This window comes from Urocitellus parryii, chromosome 1 (genome assembly GCF_045843805.1).
Source record: "Urocitellus parryii isolate mUroPar1 chromosome 1, mUroPar1.hap1, whole genome shotgun sequence".
NCBI lineage: Eukaryota > Metazoa > Chordata > Mammalia > Rodentia > Sciuridae > Urocitellus > Urocitellus parryii.
Genome location: NC_135531.1, coordinates 56,320,891 through 56,335,672, shown reverse-complemented (window position 1 = coordinate 56,335,672; position 14,782 = coordinate 56,320,891). Strand labels below are relative to the sequence as shown.

Genomic DNA, 14,782 nt, shown 5'->3' with positions numbered 1-14,782 from the left:
TCCTGAACACTTTCTCTGTAATTTCATCTGCTGTGCTAGCCATGGATTCTAATAATATGGTATTTTGATTTGTTTGGGAAACTTTCTTTCCTTGTCTTTTCATGTTACTTGTGAGTCTTTCTTTCTAATTCTGTAGATCCTAGGCATTACCATTTTTACCCCATAGGCTTACTGTAGGGTTCCAATACCTCTCCTTTAAGAGCAAGGACAATTTTAACAGATACCAGTATTTAAAAAAAAAATCCACCTAAAACAAATAGTTGTTATTAAGACATTTACAGTTTGGTCACAATGGTGAATTCAATTATTGTCTACAATATAATCAGTAGGTTTGTAAAAGGGTTTATAGTTTCTGATGGTGGACAAAGAATCAGGGGTGAGGTGTAGGAAGATATGCTGAGGAGGTATGAGGTGAGGATATAGAGTCATTATATTTTAGGAAGTGTGAAAGAGAAACTTAAAGAAGAAGGTTAGTAGCAGGAAAATAGAGGGGTAGTAATTTGGGGTAGAAAAGCAAGAGGGAAGACAGTAGAGTACATAAGAAAAACACATGTAGTTTAAGAAAAATTAAAATGTTAAAATAGTGAAAATTAGAGAGGAAAAAACCAAAAAAAATTAGAAGAATATACAACACATCTACAATATACTATTTAGTTGTCTCAGTCCTCAGTATCTTAATTCATGCAAAGTACTTGGTTTCACATATGTTGGGGATATAAGGGCATGAGACTAAAGAGGGAGAAGAAAGGAGAAAAAATCTCAGGAAGAAACAAGGATTGTTTTGGTTGCAGATCAGTATCTTTCCTGCTTCCCTTCTCATCCAATAGGTGGGGTTGTCTGTTGGTAGTTGGTATCTCTGCCCTCAGAATGGTAGTGGTTACCAGAATGTGGTCTTGGAAGACTGCACCTCAAGGATCTCCTTTGGGGTCTGCTCCTGTGATGTGGATGCGGGTCTCATCCTCTCATCTTGCCTGTAGACCTCACAGTTCCTGCTGTCTAAATTAGTCTCTAAAGTGTATCTCCCTCTCCCTCTCCCTTTCTATTTCCTAATAAGGAACCTTTCTCTCTGGGGGCTTGTATGTTGCATTCTGGTGGCTGCGCACCTCTTGCAGAGGGTTGTTTTGAATTGGGCAGTCTTTCTGCTGAGTTAGTGGCTACTGGGGGTTGGGGGGAATTAGAAAACTATGGGTATCTGGTTATCCAGTGTTGCAAACTGGTAGTTGCCCTGATTAAAGATGGTGATGGAGGTGACCCAAGACGGAGGCAGCTGCTTTCAGCAATGGGGTGTCAGGTCGAGTTGGGAGAGCCCGGCGATAGCATTGTACGATGCTTTCAGAGATGAGCTCTGTGATGTGCAATTTTGTGGCTGTCGGCTTTCTTCAGAGACTGTGATGTCCCCAAGTGCAGGCAGGCTACCGTGAGTAGGGGACTATGGCAGTAGCTGCCGAGTCTCAAGATGGAGGCAACTGGGGGACCCCCACATTAGTAGATGGGGGTCTACACAGGAGTGGTGGCCAGAGTACCTGCATGTGGTCCTGCTAAGGCACATGCGAGACCTGCGTGGGTGAGTAGTCAGAGTCAGGAGTCCTTTTCTAATGCTGAGGCCAGGGGCCCCATGCGCATGGCAGCTGTGATTCCTGTGTAGGATCACTCTCAGCAAAGCATTATTCCCACTAATTGAGACCCTGGTCACAGAGCGACACAGAATGCTTTCTCCCTCTGGCCCGCAATCTTGGATCCCCAGACATGAAACTTTTAATGTTAAAAAAAAAAAAGATAGACTTAGGAAAGGGAAGTTACTGGTGAATAAGATTGATCAAATTATATGCATATTCAAACATGACATAACAAACCCCACTATTATGTACAATTATAGTGAACAAAGAAGTAAAAATAAAAATTTTTAAAAGTGTGCGTACAGTAAAAAGAATGTCATCCAGAGATTTGAACAACTCCTGACACAAAATAAAAAGAAGGAATTGGATTGACTGAAAAACAATACGGGAAAAGCCCATAATCCACAAAACAGAGGGAAGCATCAGAGCTGGGAGCTTCTGTGGGGCTGGCTCCAAGAAGAGAGCCAGAAAGAGAGCCTCAAAGCAAGAAGTCATCAGCTTCAAGGAGCCTCTGACCATTCCCGAGAGCACCAAGCATAGGTGCTGGTGGAAGCAGAGCCTCCCAGTACCCAAGATACCCGATGGCCTCAAGAAGAGACAGGGAAACCCCAATCTCAGAAGGAAAGACTCTGACAACCTCCTGGCATCAGTCCCACTGTTTTCCCATAGCCTCCCTAGTGCTGGCTCGTACCATCGGGGTCAGCAGTTGAAAATGGACAGATTACAAATCACAAACCCCAAGATAAGTGTCACATCAAAAGATGTCAGATGTTTAAAGGAAAATGACACTGAAAGAGGCATTTGATTACACAAACAGAACTAATATCTAAGGAAGAAATGAAAAAAAATGTACAATTGACAGTCATGCAATTTATACACTTAACAAATATTTATTAAGCACTTTTACATAGCAGAACCAAAGATAAACTTTTTTTGGTTTTGCTTTTTTTTTTTTTCTTTTTTCTTTTCTTTTTTTGGCAGTGCTTGGAATCAAATCCAGGGCCTCCCACATGCTAATCAAATTCTCTACCACTTACTCCCCCAGATCCAAAGATAAAATTAGGAAAGAGGAAATTTTGTATAGATAAAACTAGAAAAGAAATTAATACAATTTATATTTATCTAAATTATCAATGCATAATACAAAAATAAATTTTGGATCTAAAATTTTAGATTATCTCGACATTTCGTGGGTAGAGAAATAGAAGTGGAACTATGTAGAATAATAGATACTAATTAGCTTAGGTTTGCTATAAAAATATAAATTTTAAAGTATATTAAAATTTTAATAGGATATTAATATGATAATACACATTAAGGAGAACACATTTAGTACTTGAAATAGATATAAATTGCTAGAAGATATTTTATGGATGTCTGCTACTTAAGTTTTACTGTCGAATTTTCAAATTGACTCACCAACTTTTTAAAATTTTTTTTTCATGAGTTAGTTCAGATGTATATTAAAATTTGTAGAAAGGGAAGAGATAGATTTGCAAATCAGGTACTATGAAAAAAGTTGGCACAAAGTTACATATATCATCATTTGTTTATTGTCATTTCTTAAATAATAGTTTGTTTTCTTCAAGGATTCTTTTTGCAGCTTGGCTATACCTATTAAATTCCACTTAATTTTGAAGTTCCTATTACTAGAAAGGTGCTAGTGAAGAGGATGATGTTTCATTAATTTCATGCATCCTTTTTATATTTTTTCTTTAACACATGTGTGTATGTATGTATGTGTGTATGTGTTGGGGATCAAACCCAGGGCCTTGGACAGTTAGGCAAGTGCTCTACCACTGAGCTGCATCTCCAGCCCAGGGGCTGCCTTTCAACTGGAATATTTTCTCTATGTGATAATGAGTTGGGAAATGGCTCATAAAATATTATGGTTTACAAAATGCCAACATGGTGTCTTAATGATGTAGTTTAATTATAATAACTTGTTTAGCATGAACCTTTGGTAATAAAATCCTCAATAGCTGTGTAAACAGTTTTGTATCTTTGATGATCTCAAAGACCTAGAACTTAAACTAAAAAATGTATCCTGTCTTTCTAGCTTTGAATTATGAATATATAATGGCTGTTTCACATTGATGAATGACCAAAGTTGAATATATTTTTTTCCCTTAGACAAGATAGGAATATCACTTTGGAACTGAAATTAAAATTACCACTTGTTCTTTGTCCTTTGGTATAATTTTGAGGTGAGGAGTGAAAGAAAGGACCTCGCCCCCACTCAAAATTCTTGAAATTTGAAAATTCAGTAATACACATTTCCTGGAAGAAATTTACATGGTCATTATATCTTTAACCTAATCACTAATGAAGGAAATATAGACTTAACATGCTGTTGCTATTAGATTGGAAAAATATTTATTTATTTATTTATTTATTTATTTATTTATTTATTTATTTATTGGTTGATTGATTGGTTGCTGTTTTTGGATTGAACCCAGGGCCTTGAACATGCTAGGCAAGTGCCCTGCCACTAAGCTATACTCCCAGTCCCTAACTGGGAAAGTTTCTGCTGTTATTCTGAGGTGATAAATGGACAAAGAAAACGGCTTTCACATGACTTGATGACAGTCAACTTCACACATCTGCCATAAGCCACACCTGGCACCAGTTGCTTAGGATGAGAGTCTAGAAGCCCAGCAAACTGGCAGGACAGCTCTCCCTGGGAATCTTCCACATACTCCACATGGTCGTCTACATAGCTATCTAGAAGCTATTCTCCGGTACACCAGCAACAACTTTGGTGCTAAGAAATGGGAGTCATGTTGGCAGGTTCAAGCCTCCTGGCTTAAAAGCTTCACTCCCCTGGGAGTTGCTGTCTATTGTAACTACTCTGTCCCCTACTACATAGCTTTCCAGTTCTCTGCAAAGTATATATCAGTTATAAAGTTTACTGAACTCAGGAGGGCCCAAAGATATAGTGCATGTTGGGTATATTTTGATTCCTTCAGGTCAAGATATACTGATCAATCAGGTTACCACCCCCCGCCCAAGTAGTGAAGCTTGGTAATGAAGTTGACAGTGTACCTTTACTAGGTTCCTAGGAGAACAGAGCTAGAAAATTAACTCAAGCCAGGCATGGTGGTACACGCCTTTAATCCCAGTGTTATAGTCAGCTTTTCATCACTGTGACCAAAAGACCTGACAAGAACATTATAGGAGGAAAAGTTTATTTGACTCATAGTTTCAGAGGTCTCAGTCCATAGATGACCAATTCCATAGATCTGGACCCAAGGTGAGGCAGAACATCATGGCAGAAGGATGCAGTGGAGGAAAGCAGCTCAGAATGTGGCAGTAAGGAACCACAGAGAGCTCCATGTGCCAGAGATAAAATATAAACCCCAGAGGTGTGCCCCCTGTGACCTTCCTCCTCCAGCCACACCCTGTCTGCCTACAGTTACCACCCAGTTAATTTATCAGAGGATGAATCTATTGATGAGGTTATACTTCTCATAATCTAATCATTTCATCTCTGAACCTTCTTATATTGTCTCACACATGAGCTCTTGGAGGACTCCTCATCTCTAAACCTTAACACTCAGCAAGTCCAAAAACTTAGGCAGGAGGATCACAAGTTCAAGGTCAGCCTGGACAACTTATTAGGAAGACCCTATCTCAAAAATTTAAAAGGGCTGGAGATGTAGCTCAGTAGTAAAGCGCCCTTGGGTTCTCTCCCCGGTACTACCAAAAAAATATATATATATATATTTTTTGAAGTTAAATTTTAAAATCTCGCAAAGGGACAAAAGGGCTTTAAAAAAAAAAAAACCCTTTCACATAAATGATAAATGAATGTAATTTTAAAAATCAAATGTTGGCAAAATACATTGAAAGTTTTCAATGTTGTATACATTTTCAATCTGGAAATTTGGGTGATTTTAGAGATTTATTTAAAAAATAAGAATGTAGCTGAGCATAGTGTTACACACATGTAATCTCAGCCCCTCAGGAGGCTGAGGCCAGAAGATTTCAAGTTCAAAGCAAGCCTCAGCAACTTAGCAAGACCCTAAGCAACTTCAGAAGATCATGTCTCAAGTTTTTTTTTTTTTTTTTTTTTTTAAAGGCTGGGTTTTTTAAAGCCTTAGTGGTTAAGTACCTCCCGCCCCAATAAAGATATAGCCAGGTGGGGTGGTGCATCCCTGTAATCCCAGGGTCTCAGGAGGCTGAGGCAGGAAGATTGTAAGTTTGAGGCCAGTCTCTGCAACTTATCCACACACTGACTTAAAATAAAAATAAGGGTTAGGGTTTAACTCAAGGGATAGAGCACTCCTGAGTTAAGTTGTCAGTATAACAGCTGCAACAAAAATACAATCCAAGCTGCATTTTCAATCAAATAAGAATCTTGTAATATTCGTAGAAATATTGGTTGTATTTATTACCTGCTGTTTTGTACTAGCTGAATTTCTTATTCTCCTTACAAATGAATGATGGAGTTAGTTGACTCAATAGAAATGCTGTGTAATATAGAAGACCAGCTCTGCCACTTAGACTGGAGTTCTAAGTAGTTCATAGTTCCACAGGGACTATGCCACCTTGGCATGCACTTTCCTCATCTGTAAAATGAATAGATTGGATATGGTATGTCTTAAGTCCTTCTCAACTGAAGATTTATGATAAGCCAGCTGTGCTAGTGCATGCCTATTATCCCACAACTGAGGAGGTTGAAGCAGGAAGATTGCACGTTCAAGGTCAGCTTGGGGAAATTTGTGCAACCCTATCTCAAAATTTAAAAATATAAAGAACTAGGAATGTAGTTCAGTGGCAAAGAGCCCCCAAGTTCAATCCCCTGTACCCCCACACACAATTATGATGATAAAAGTTCCTGATAATTTTGTGCTTTGTCTTTCAGTTTATATCTGTTCAAATTAGGAATAGCACCCCAGATCCAGGATTTGTTGGGCAAAGTGGACTTCACAGGTACTATTCTTTCTCTATATATGTATTTTTTAACAATCTGGTTACTAAAAAAAAAAGTACCGAGACTTTCTTTTTCATTTTGATGTTGTTGATTCTTTTGTTAACCAGAAGAGAAAACTTACCTGTCTTGTTTTATTCAACTTTCCCCATGTTTGTGTGATGAGACTCTCAGGCTGGACTCTTCCTAATGCCCTTGTTTAGAAAGCACCCCACCTTCCAGAGGAGGCATTTGTTGATATGAATGTACTGCCTCCATCTCTCTCTGTGTGGCTTTATTTCATTTTGTTATTGTTCTTTTTTAGAGGAAGAAATCAGTAATATGAGAAAAGAACTTGAGAAATATGGAATACAAATGCCATCTTTCAGCAAAATAGGTGGTATTCTGGCCAATGAACTGTCTGTGGATGAAGCTGCATGTAAGTCTATCTAAAATCCAAACATCATTAATATGCAATTTACCCATACTTTATTTTTTTTGTTTTGATGATGTAAAATAGTATATTTAGAAGATATTTTAAGAATGCTGAAAGTCATTATTGTATGTATTATAGTTAGTTAATTTGAGGATGTCTGTCAGAATGTAATCAAGTAATTGATTTTGAACTTTCAATGTTCACGTGTACAGTGTGAATTAAGAATTTCCAGAAATATCTTCATTCTCCAAAATATTTTTCTACATTCTGTGTCTTTACATTTTAGTGATAGGGTACATTTGCTATGAATCTTTTAGGGTTACAAGCTAAATTAGAAGTATTCCTTGGAATCTACTTATTACTTTAAAATGTTCTATATTACCTTAACCATAGAGCGTATCTCTGAACCATAGTTCGTATCTCTGAACTCCTAATGATTGACAGTGCTTAGCTCATTTTAGCCATTCAGTGCAAGTTGAATAAACAAATAGGGCTTACTTAACAGATGCTGCAATCAGAACAAAAAAAGTGACATGAGGAAAGATTGTCGGGTACTCCATGATATCTCCGATGTTTATCTCTATCTCTATACTTACTAGAAGCCAAGGAAGACAATAAAACTGCTTGAGTTCATGTAATGTCAAGGCAACTGTTGATGTTGTATTTTGCTGACAAAATTCTCTTTTTTCTCTTAATTTTGCAGTACATGCTGCAGTTATAGCCATTAATGAAGCTATCGAAAAGGGAGTAGCAGAACAGACCATTATAACGCTAAGAAACCCAAATGCAGTTTTAACTTTAGTGAATGACAACTTCGCACAGGAATATCAGAAAGAACTCTGGGAAGCCAAAAAGAAAAAAGAAGAAAATGCAAGACTGAAGGTACTTAATAAGATTCTGAGTAATAAATACAGTTATGAATATGATTTACTAGTTTTAAAAAGCCTTACTTTTTAAAATATTTTAAAATCAACTTTCTTTGTCCATGGATAATTGGTTTGGAAATGTAAGGGTGAAAGAAGACTATATATTACATACCAAAATTAGATAGACTTTTTTTTTATGAAGAATATTATAGGTTGGAAGGATTGAAGGTCATGTCATAAACATACTCCTTACCCAGAAAAAGTAGAAATAGTAGCCAAAGATCACTGTCAGCAGATCCTGTATTGGCCAAGTGACTTTGTATTTATTAGTAGAGGTGAATGATTTAATGCAGTAAAGTTTAAAGAGGGTAGTTTTTAATCTGCTATCTTCATTTTTTCCTAAGAGTTAACCCTTCATATATTTAAAGGTAGCAAATATGTCTCAGCAAGACAAATTGCTCCTGATCCTAACCCCGTCTAACCAGTTATTGAAAGCTTTGTCCACACTGAGGACTTCTACTTCATCACCAGCTTTCTCTCACTGGGCTCTTTCTAGTCACTTTTAGCCACATTATTTTTATGGCTTTTCCTCACCTGGTAGCTTCTACCAGCATTCACTGCCTTGAGATTGTCTGCTCCCTCAGGTTATGTGTCTTGGCTGCCATGGTAGCCATCAGCCCTGATCTCTTAGTGTCTCCTTCTCTTCCTCCTTTTACACATAGAGATCCTTCCAGGTCCAACATTGATCACTTCTCTGTTTTTCCTCCATTGAGCTCATCTACTTGTTGAGGAAGTCACTCGTCAACTTTGTACAAGTTCCTTTCAAATAGGCCTCTCTGCTACTCCTCCAGATCTCATCGTCCCTGTCTCCCAGGCCTTGCACTCTACCACAGCAGAAGAGTGCTCATCTCCACCCTCACAATGCTCCTCCCCCAAGTCCTTGGTTTGGAATGACAACCACCTTGTCCAGACTCTTTGTGTCCCCTCTGTCCTACTCATGGCTATATTCTGTCTTTTTTTTTTTTTTTTTGCCAACTTAAATCCGGTGCCTGGTATAGTCTCACCAAACTTGTCTTAGTGCTACCCTCCTGACCTTGTCATAGGACTCATAGCACCTTCCTCATGGGGTTTCCCTGATTCCTGTCATTCTCCAAGCCAACCCTTCTCAGAGCTTGAGTTTGCAAAATTAATCTTTAACTATAGATCTGATGTCACCCCACCCAAAACCTCTTCTGATTCTTTAGTGCCTACTGAGTAAGTACAGGTCCTTAGCTTGGCCTTCAAAGGCCTCCATGAGGCCTAACTGACCTCTCTACCTTTTTAGCTAACCCTGGACATATATTCCATTGATGGCCCAACATGGCAAGCTTTGTGACCTGTGTGACCAACTCCTGCTGTCTATCTCCTGTCACCCAATTAGCCTTTATGGTTACTCTGTTCCTTCACACCCTCCTCAGTTGTTAATGCTTTTCAAAGTTTCCTTCCCAATTTAGTTTGAATCTGTTTTTTAATAGAATAAGTTCTGTTGTGAATAATTGTTATTTGCATTCTTAATTTTATTAGATCAAATCAAGTGAAATTACCAATATTTAGCTGTTTTTCACTTTAAAAAGTGACAAGACTGCCAGGTTTAGTGGTTCAACCTACTCAGGAGGCTGAGAGAGGAGAGTTCCAAGTTCAAGGCCCTACCTGGACAACTGAGACCATCTTTCCAAATACAATTTTTAAAAATGGGCTGGGGTGTAGCTCAGTGGTAGAATACTTGGCTAGCATGTGTGAGGCCCAGGGTTGAATCCCTAGTGCCCCCGCCAACACCAAACACCCAACAACAAAAACCCCAATACTAAGTCATGAAGCCTAATATTTTCCACTTTAGAAATTTAGCCTTTTTCTAAGAGTCAATGGATCTGTCCTTTGTAATTCTTGCTGAATGTCTCTCCCCTAGTTGCCTGCACAGAGCAAGCACTTCACAAATGTTTGTACTGACCTGAAATGAAAACTAGTGGGTTATTTTAAATCAATGCTTGCATTTTTTGCAATCAAGTGTTGAGCATTGGAAAGATTTTATTGAACCTTAGGAATCAGTTGAAGACTTTGTTTTGCAGAATAGCTGTATTTCAGAAGAAGAAAGAGATGCATATGAAGAACTGCTGACACAAGCAGAAATCCAAGGAAATATCAATAAAGTCAATAGTAAGTAATGGATTATATGAAGGAAATGGATAGTTGTATAAGCTACAAACTTCCTTTACTAGAATCTCCAATTATGTACTTCCAAAACTGTTTTGTGTGATGAAAAATCTGGTAAATGTCAGTATTGCTCTTAATCATAATTTGACATTTGACATTTGGAGTCTTTTGGTGTACCTCTTCCCAGTCCATACAAAGTATCTCCAAGTACCCTGAAGTTAGTTTGATTCTACCTTCCTGTTTCTTTATAGGTACAGTACACTTCATATTTTGAATCTGTCCCCTTTGGACTATTATTGAATGTTATTTAGTGAAAGATTATGACCACAAGATTATATCTCCTTGCCTGTGATAGTTGATGGTGTTCTATGGAATTATAAAAAATATTATTGACACTTATGCCTTTTATTCCTTCTCAGTCACTAGTCTTTAGTTTGCAAGAATTCTTTTCTTACAGCTTGTGTAGTTTTAATGCGCAAGAGAATAAGATTATAAGAGCTCCAATAGCATTTGGTTAGCATGTGGTACTTATAAGAGAGTAAGACTATCGATGGGCCACATTAAATTACACAATGCAGGGCTGGGGATGTGGCTCCAGCCGTAACACGCTCGCCTGGCATGCATGGGGCACTGGGTTCAATCCTCAGCACCACATAATATAAAATAAAGATGTTGTGTCCACCGAAAACTGAAAACTAAATATTAAAAATTTTTTTAAAATTATACAATGGCAGGTTTGAGTCTCACTTCCCTGATCCTCTAGTTTAATTCCTCCTAGTGCCTTGTTCAGTTATGTGACTATAAAGAATAGAAAATTTGGGTGGTTAAAATAAACATATGCAGGTCAGACCCATCAATCTTGTTATTAGACTCTTTCTTCCTCTAGTAATATTTATTATTACTTGAGCCTCAGAAGAGGCAGCAAGGAATTCTACTAAACTTTTGTATTCTCTAGATCAATGTAAACAATGCATATATTCCCTCTAAAAAAAACGAATTCATGATAGAACATTTGGACCTAAAGCATGTGAACCCCACTGTCAAACTTAATTTGAAGTGTTCACTAATTACGATAGTATTAAATCTTGCCCTATATGTAACTTCCTAAATGAGTTTGGAATATTTTTTATTGCTATGAACACCTTCAAGGAAATGCACACCTGTAGGTGTTACTCAGAAGTCTGCTCCTAAGTTGCTAGGGAGAAACAAAGTCCCAAAGGGTTCAAACAGTAATCAAGGAAGATCAAATAAAGTTAATGTCAATGTTTGGCAGTTAGCAACTGAGTAAACTTGAGAATTTAACTCACATACACTACAGCTGAGAGTTCTCGAGTGACTTTTTTTTTTTAAGTCAATATCCTATTATTTGGGGAGTATATTTTTCTATTCTTCTATCCCTATTAAATCTGAATCAGGTTAATGATGGTATATGATATTCCAATTTCGGTTTCTCTTTCTGCTCTTTTTGAAAGCTGAGAATTTTCATTATAAGAAAAAATTAATATGACCAGTAAGACAACATCTGAAGTCCATAGCTTTAAAAGGAAATAGTTTCATAATCTTTTACCATCTTTTATTTTTGAAATGGTTACAACCACTAAAACAGTCTTTTTCATGTTAAATAAAATGCCTTATAAGTAAATATTTAATATACAATGACACAATTTCCTGCCTGCAAATTTAATGCCAAATTAGCTATACTTTTTTTCCCCCTATTTTTAAGTAAAAGGCATTGGGTGATTTGAACATAATGGAATAATTAGCTGAAATTGATAAAGGGCATTACAATGTTTGGTAGCTTTAAATGTGCAGAACAAGATTATTCTGAAATTTTTGATCTGTCCTCATCTAGAAATTTACAGCACGGTAGGACTGAAAGTAGTCTTATAAAAACAATCTGAAGCTATTTTGGTTGGTAATGTGACAATGAGACAGAGGAGCACTTTAAAATCTAAATAAAATATAGGTACTTTAACAAGCTCTTCCCCAGCTGTCTTGGTTATTACATTTAAATGCTGAGGCTAAGGGGCTGGGGCTGGGGCTCAGCCATAGATCGCTTGCCTAGCATGCGTGAGGTGCTGGGTTCAATCCTCAGCACCACATAAAATAAATTAATTAAATAAAGTTAAAAAATAACTTATTAAACAAATGCTGAGACTTAACATTTGTAGCAGTCATTGTAATGGCCTAGGTGACAGCTTTGGTGGTAAAGCCAATGGTTCTGTTTTCAGAGATTTCAGTTTTGTTTAAACTGTGGTCATTTGGCTCTTGTGTTTGGCTCATGCGTTCCATTCATTGCACACTATATTATGTTAAGATCACGGCTGGAAATTTTATTAAAGGCAGTATAAATGAGTAAAGATGAAACTTCTTTAGAAGAAACAGTTTATTAAAAGGGTTTTAAGGGTATGGGTTTCTGAATATTTAACATCCAGTTATACAAACCCACATAATAAAGTTCTCAGAGGTGAAGCAAGATCCTACTTAGAGTACTTCCAGATGTAGCCGAAAGGCTTTCACTAACTTTAACAGTGCAATAGACACCACAAACAATCGCCAACTCTCCTTTCTGGATATTTGTCCCATTAATTCTAAGTATAAAAATGTAGTGCTTGGGATCCAAAGATTCTTTGTATTAAGTACATGTTTCCAGTTGGGATTGACTCAAAGTCCTCCATTAGTCATGTTTCCTGCTATTTCTTAGCAGAAAGTCTAAGGGATGCTCTTTGCAAAAGTAGAGAAAATTAATTGTCATCTTGTCAAAAAGGGTAGAATAATCATAGCTGCAGCCCAGGCATATTTTACCAAACAAACTTGCTTGAAAATCTCTAGAAATCTATGGGTCTTTGATTTTCCTGCTACCCAGATGCCTTGTTTAGAGGGCACACTCTGCAGGCTCCAGTGATAGAATTCATCACCCATTCTTCCATTAGTTTAGCAATTCAGTTTTTATGCCTAGTCAGCTAAGTCAATCTGCTGTTCCAAGCACCCTTAGTTTGTTCACTAAAATTCCTTGTAACAACTGGTGGGAAGATTACATAGTTTATGATGTATCAGATGATGGAAGTGGGAAAGTATCCAAGTGCCTCTCTGGGTTTACCAAATGCCAGTTCATTGAAAGGATACAGAAGCTGGGCAAGACTTGTTTTCCAGTGTTCATGTAGCTTTAAGTCTTAGGGAAGCAGTACTAAACCACAAGGAGCAATGGAAGAAAAGCCTGGTGGAATAGCCTAGTTTTAAATAGCTTGAGTTTACAAGGTGAGAGAAATCCTCAGGGACTGAAACAGTTTGAAGGTATCATGGAAGAGGAGGGGACCAGAGCTAGTCCCAAAAGCAAGGATTTTGAAGGGAAGTCATACTAGGCAGGAATGATCCTGTAGCCCCAGCTCCATCAATGCTGAGTGAGGTTCTTCTAGGGACTGACTCCAAGGATTGGGCTGACTTGTATTACTGAGTTGGCTTTCCAGGGTTTTGCCTGTCCCCTATCTGCAGCTCTTCAGAGTTCTTGGAAACTGCTTATAGTTCTTGGGAAGAAAGGCTGGCTGGGTTGGGCAGGGGTGTGGGGGACGACAATTATTCTGAAGGAGCCCTGTGAACCCATCCTCAGGATTGGCTGCCGTGGACCACATCAATGCTGTCATTCGGGAAGGTGACCCTGCAAATACACTGCTTGCACTGAAGAAACCGGAGGCCCAGCTGCCTGAGGTCTATTCCTTTGCTGCTACTATGTATCAGAATGAACTCCTCAACCTCCAGAAACAGAACACCATGGTGAGTCCCAAGAGACTGTTTGCATAGAAAGAAAGCAACTGAGGAAAGCAGGGAGAGGGTGGGGAGGGGAGAGTCTCTCACTCACACTAATCTCCAGCCTCATGACCCACCTGTGCAGATCCCTAGCCTTCCCTCCTCTTTAACTCTTGCTTTAGACTATGAGAAGATTCTAGGAGCCTAGTTAGAAATTCACACGAATACACATAAAAACAGGTTGTTTCAATTCTATGTTATTTTTTGGAAGAAATTTAGATAATTTTTTAATTACACTGAAGTGTTTTTAAAATATGTAATGTTTTGCTATAGAAAAATAAGTTAGCTCTAAAACGTTTCTAGAAATGTACAACCAGGAACATTAACACCATGGCTTTGGTTTTTTTCTTTCACATGCTAATAGGGTTCAACTGTGGTGTTCACATAAGTTTACTGTAAGAGCATGTTTAATGCTTTAAAGTACTAGAAGCTGAACCAAAAATTTTCCATAGGAGAGAGCCATATTTCAAGAAAATAGGCATCCTTACAACTGTTTAACCTTTGTTCAAAAGTGTTAGTTCACTACACATATCATCTGTCAAATTTCTACAACACTAGGTTAAATGTTTTATGTGTGAGGCCCTTAAATCAATCTCTAACACATACACACACACAAACACCAAAAAAAAAAAAAAAAAAGAAAGAAAGAAAAGAAAAAAGAAAAAAAAGGAAAGAGAACTTAAAATTCTAAGGAAACACAGAAGATTAGTGATTGGATTTTAAAAATCAGAATTAGCACTCACATACACACACACATCAGTTATATTATAGTATATTAAAGCATTAACAAGCAATTCACAAGACAACGAATATACAAATGACAAACACATGAGAAGTTGAAACTCAGAAGTAAATATACATATATTTTTAAGATTAGATTACATACTAGTATATTAGAGGGCTTTTTTTTTTATTTTAATAATACCAGGGATTGAACACAAGGGACTTAACCACTGAA

At 37.6% G+C, this 14,782-nt stretch overlaps 1 protein-coding gene across 1 annotated transcript in view; it reads left to right on the top strand.

The window, feature by feature from the left end:
* The window catches only part of Iqgap2 (IQ motif containing GTPase activating protein 2), a 285,734-nt gene that overhangs the window by 165,456 nt on the left and 105,496 nt on the right, over nt 1-14,782 (top strand). Inside the window, exons 6-10 of the mRNA XM_026404122.2 lie at nt 6,484-6,551; nt 6,854-6,967; nt 7,668-7,846; nt 9,936-10,023; nt 13,628-13,791. Of these exons, the coding sequence (XP_026259907.1) occupies nt 6,484-6,551; nt 6,854-6,967; nt 7,668-7,846; nt 9,936-10,023; nt 13,628-13,791 (613 nt within the window). The remainder of the gene's footprint in view (nt 1-6,483; nt 6,552-6,853; nt 6,968-7,667; nt 7,847-9,935; nt 10,024-13,627; nt 13,792-14,782) is intronic.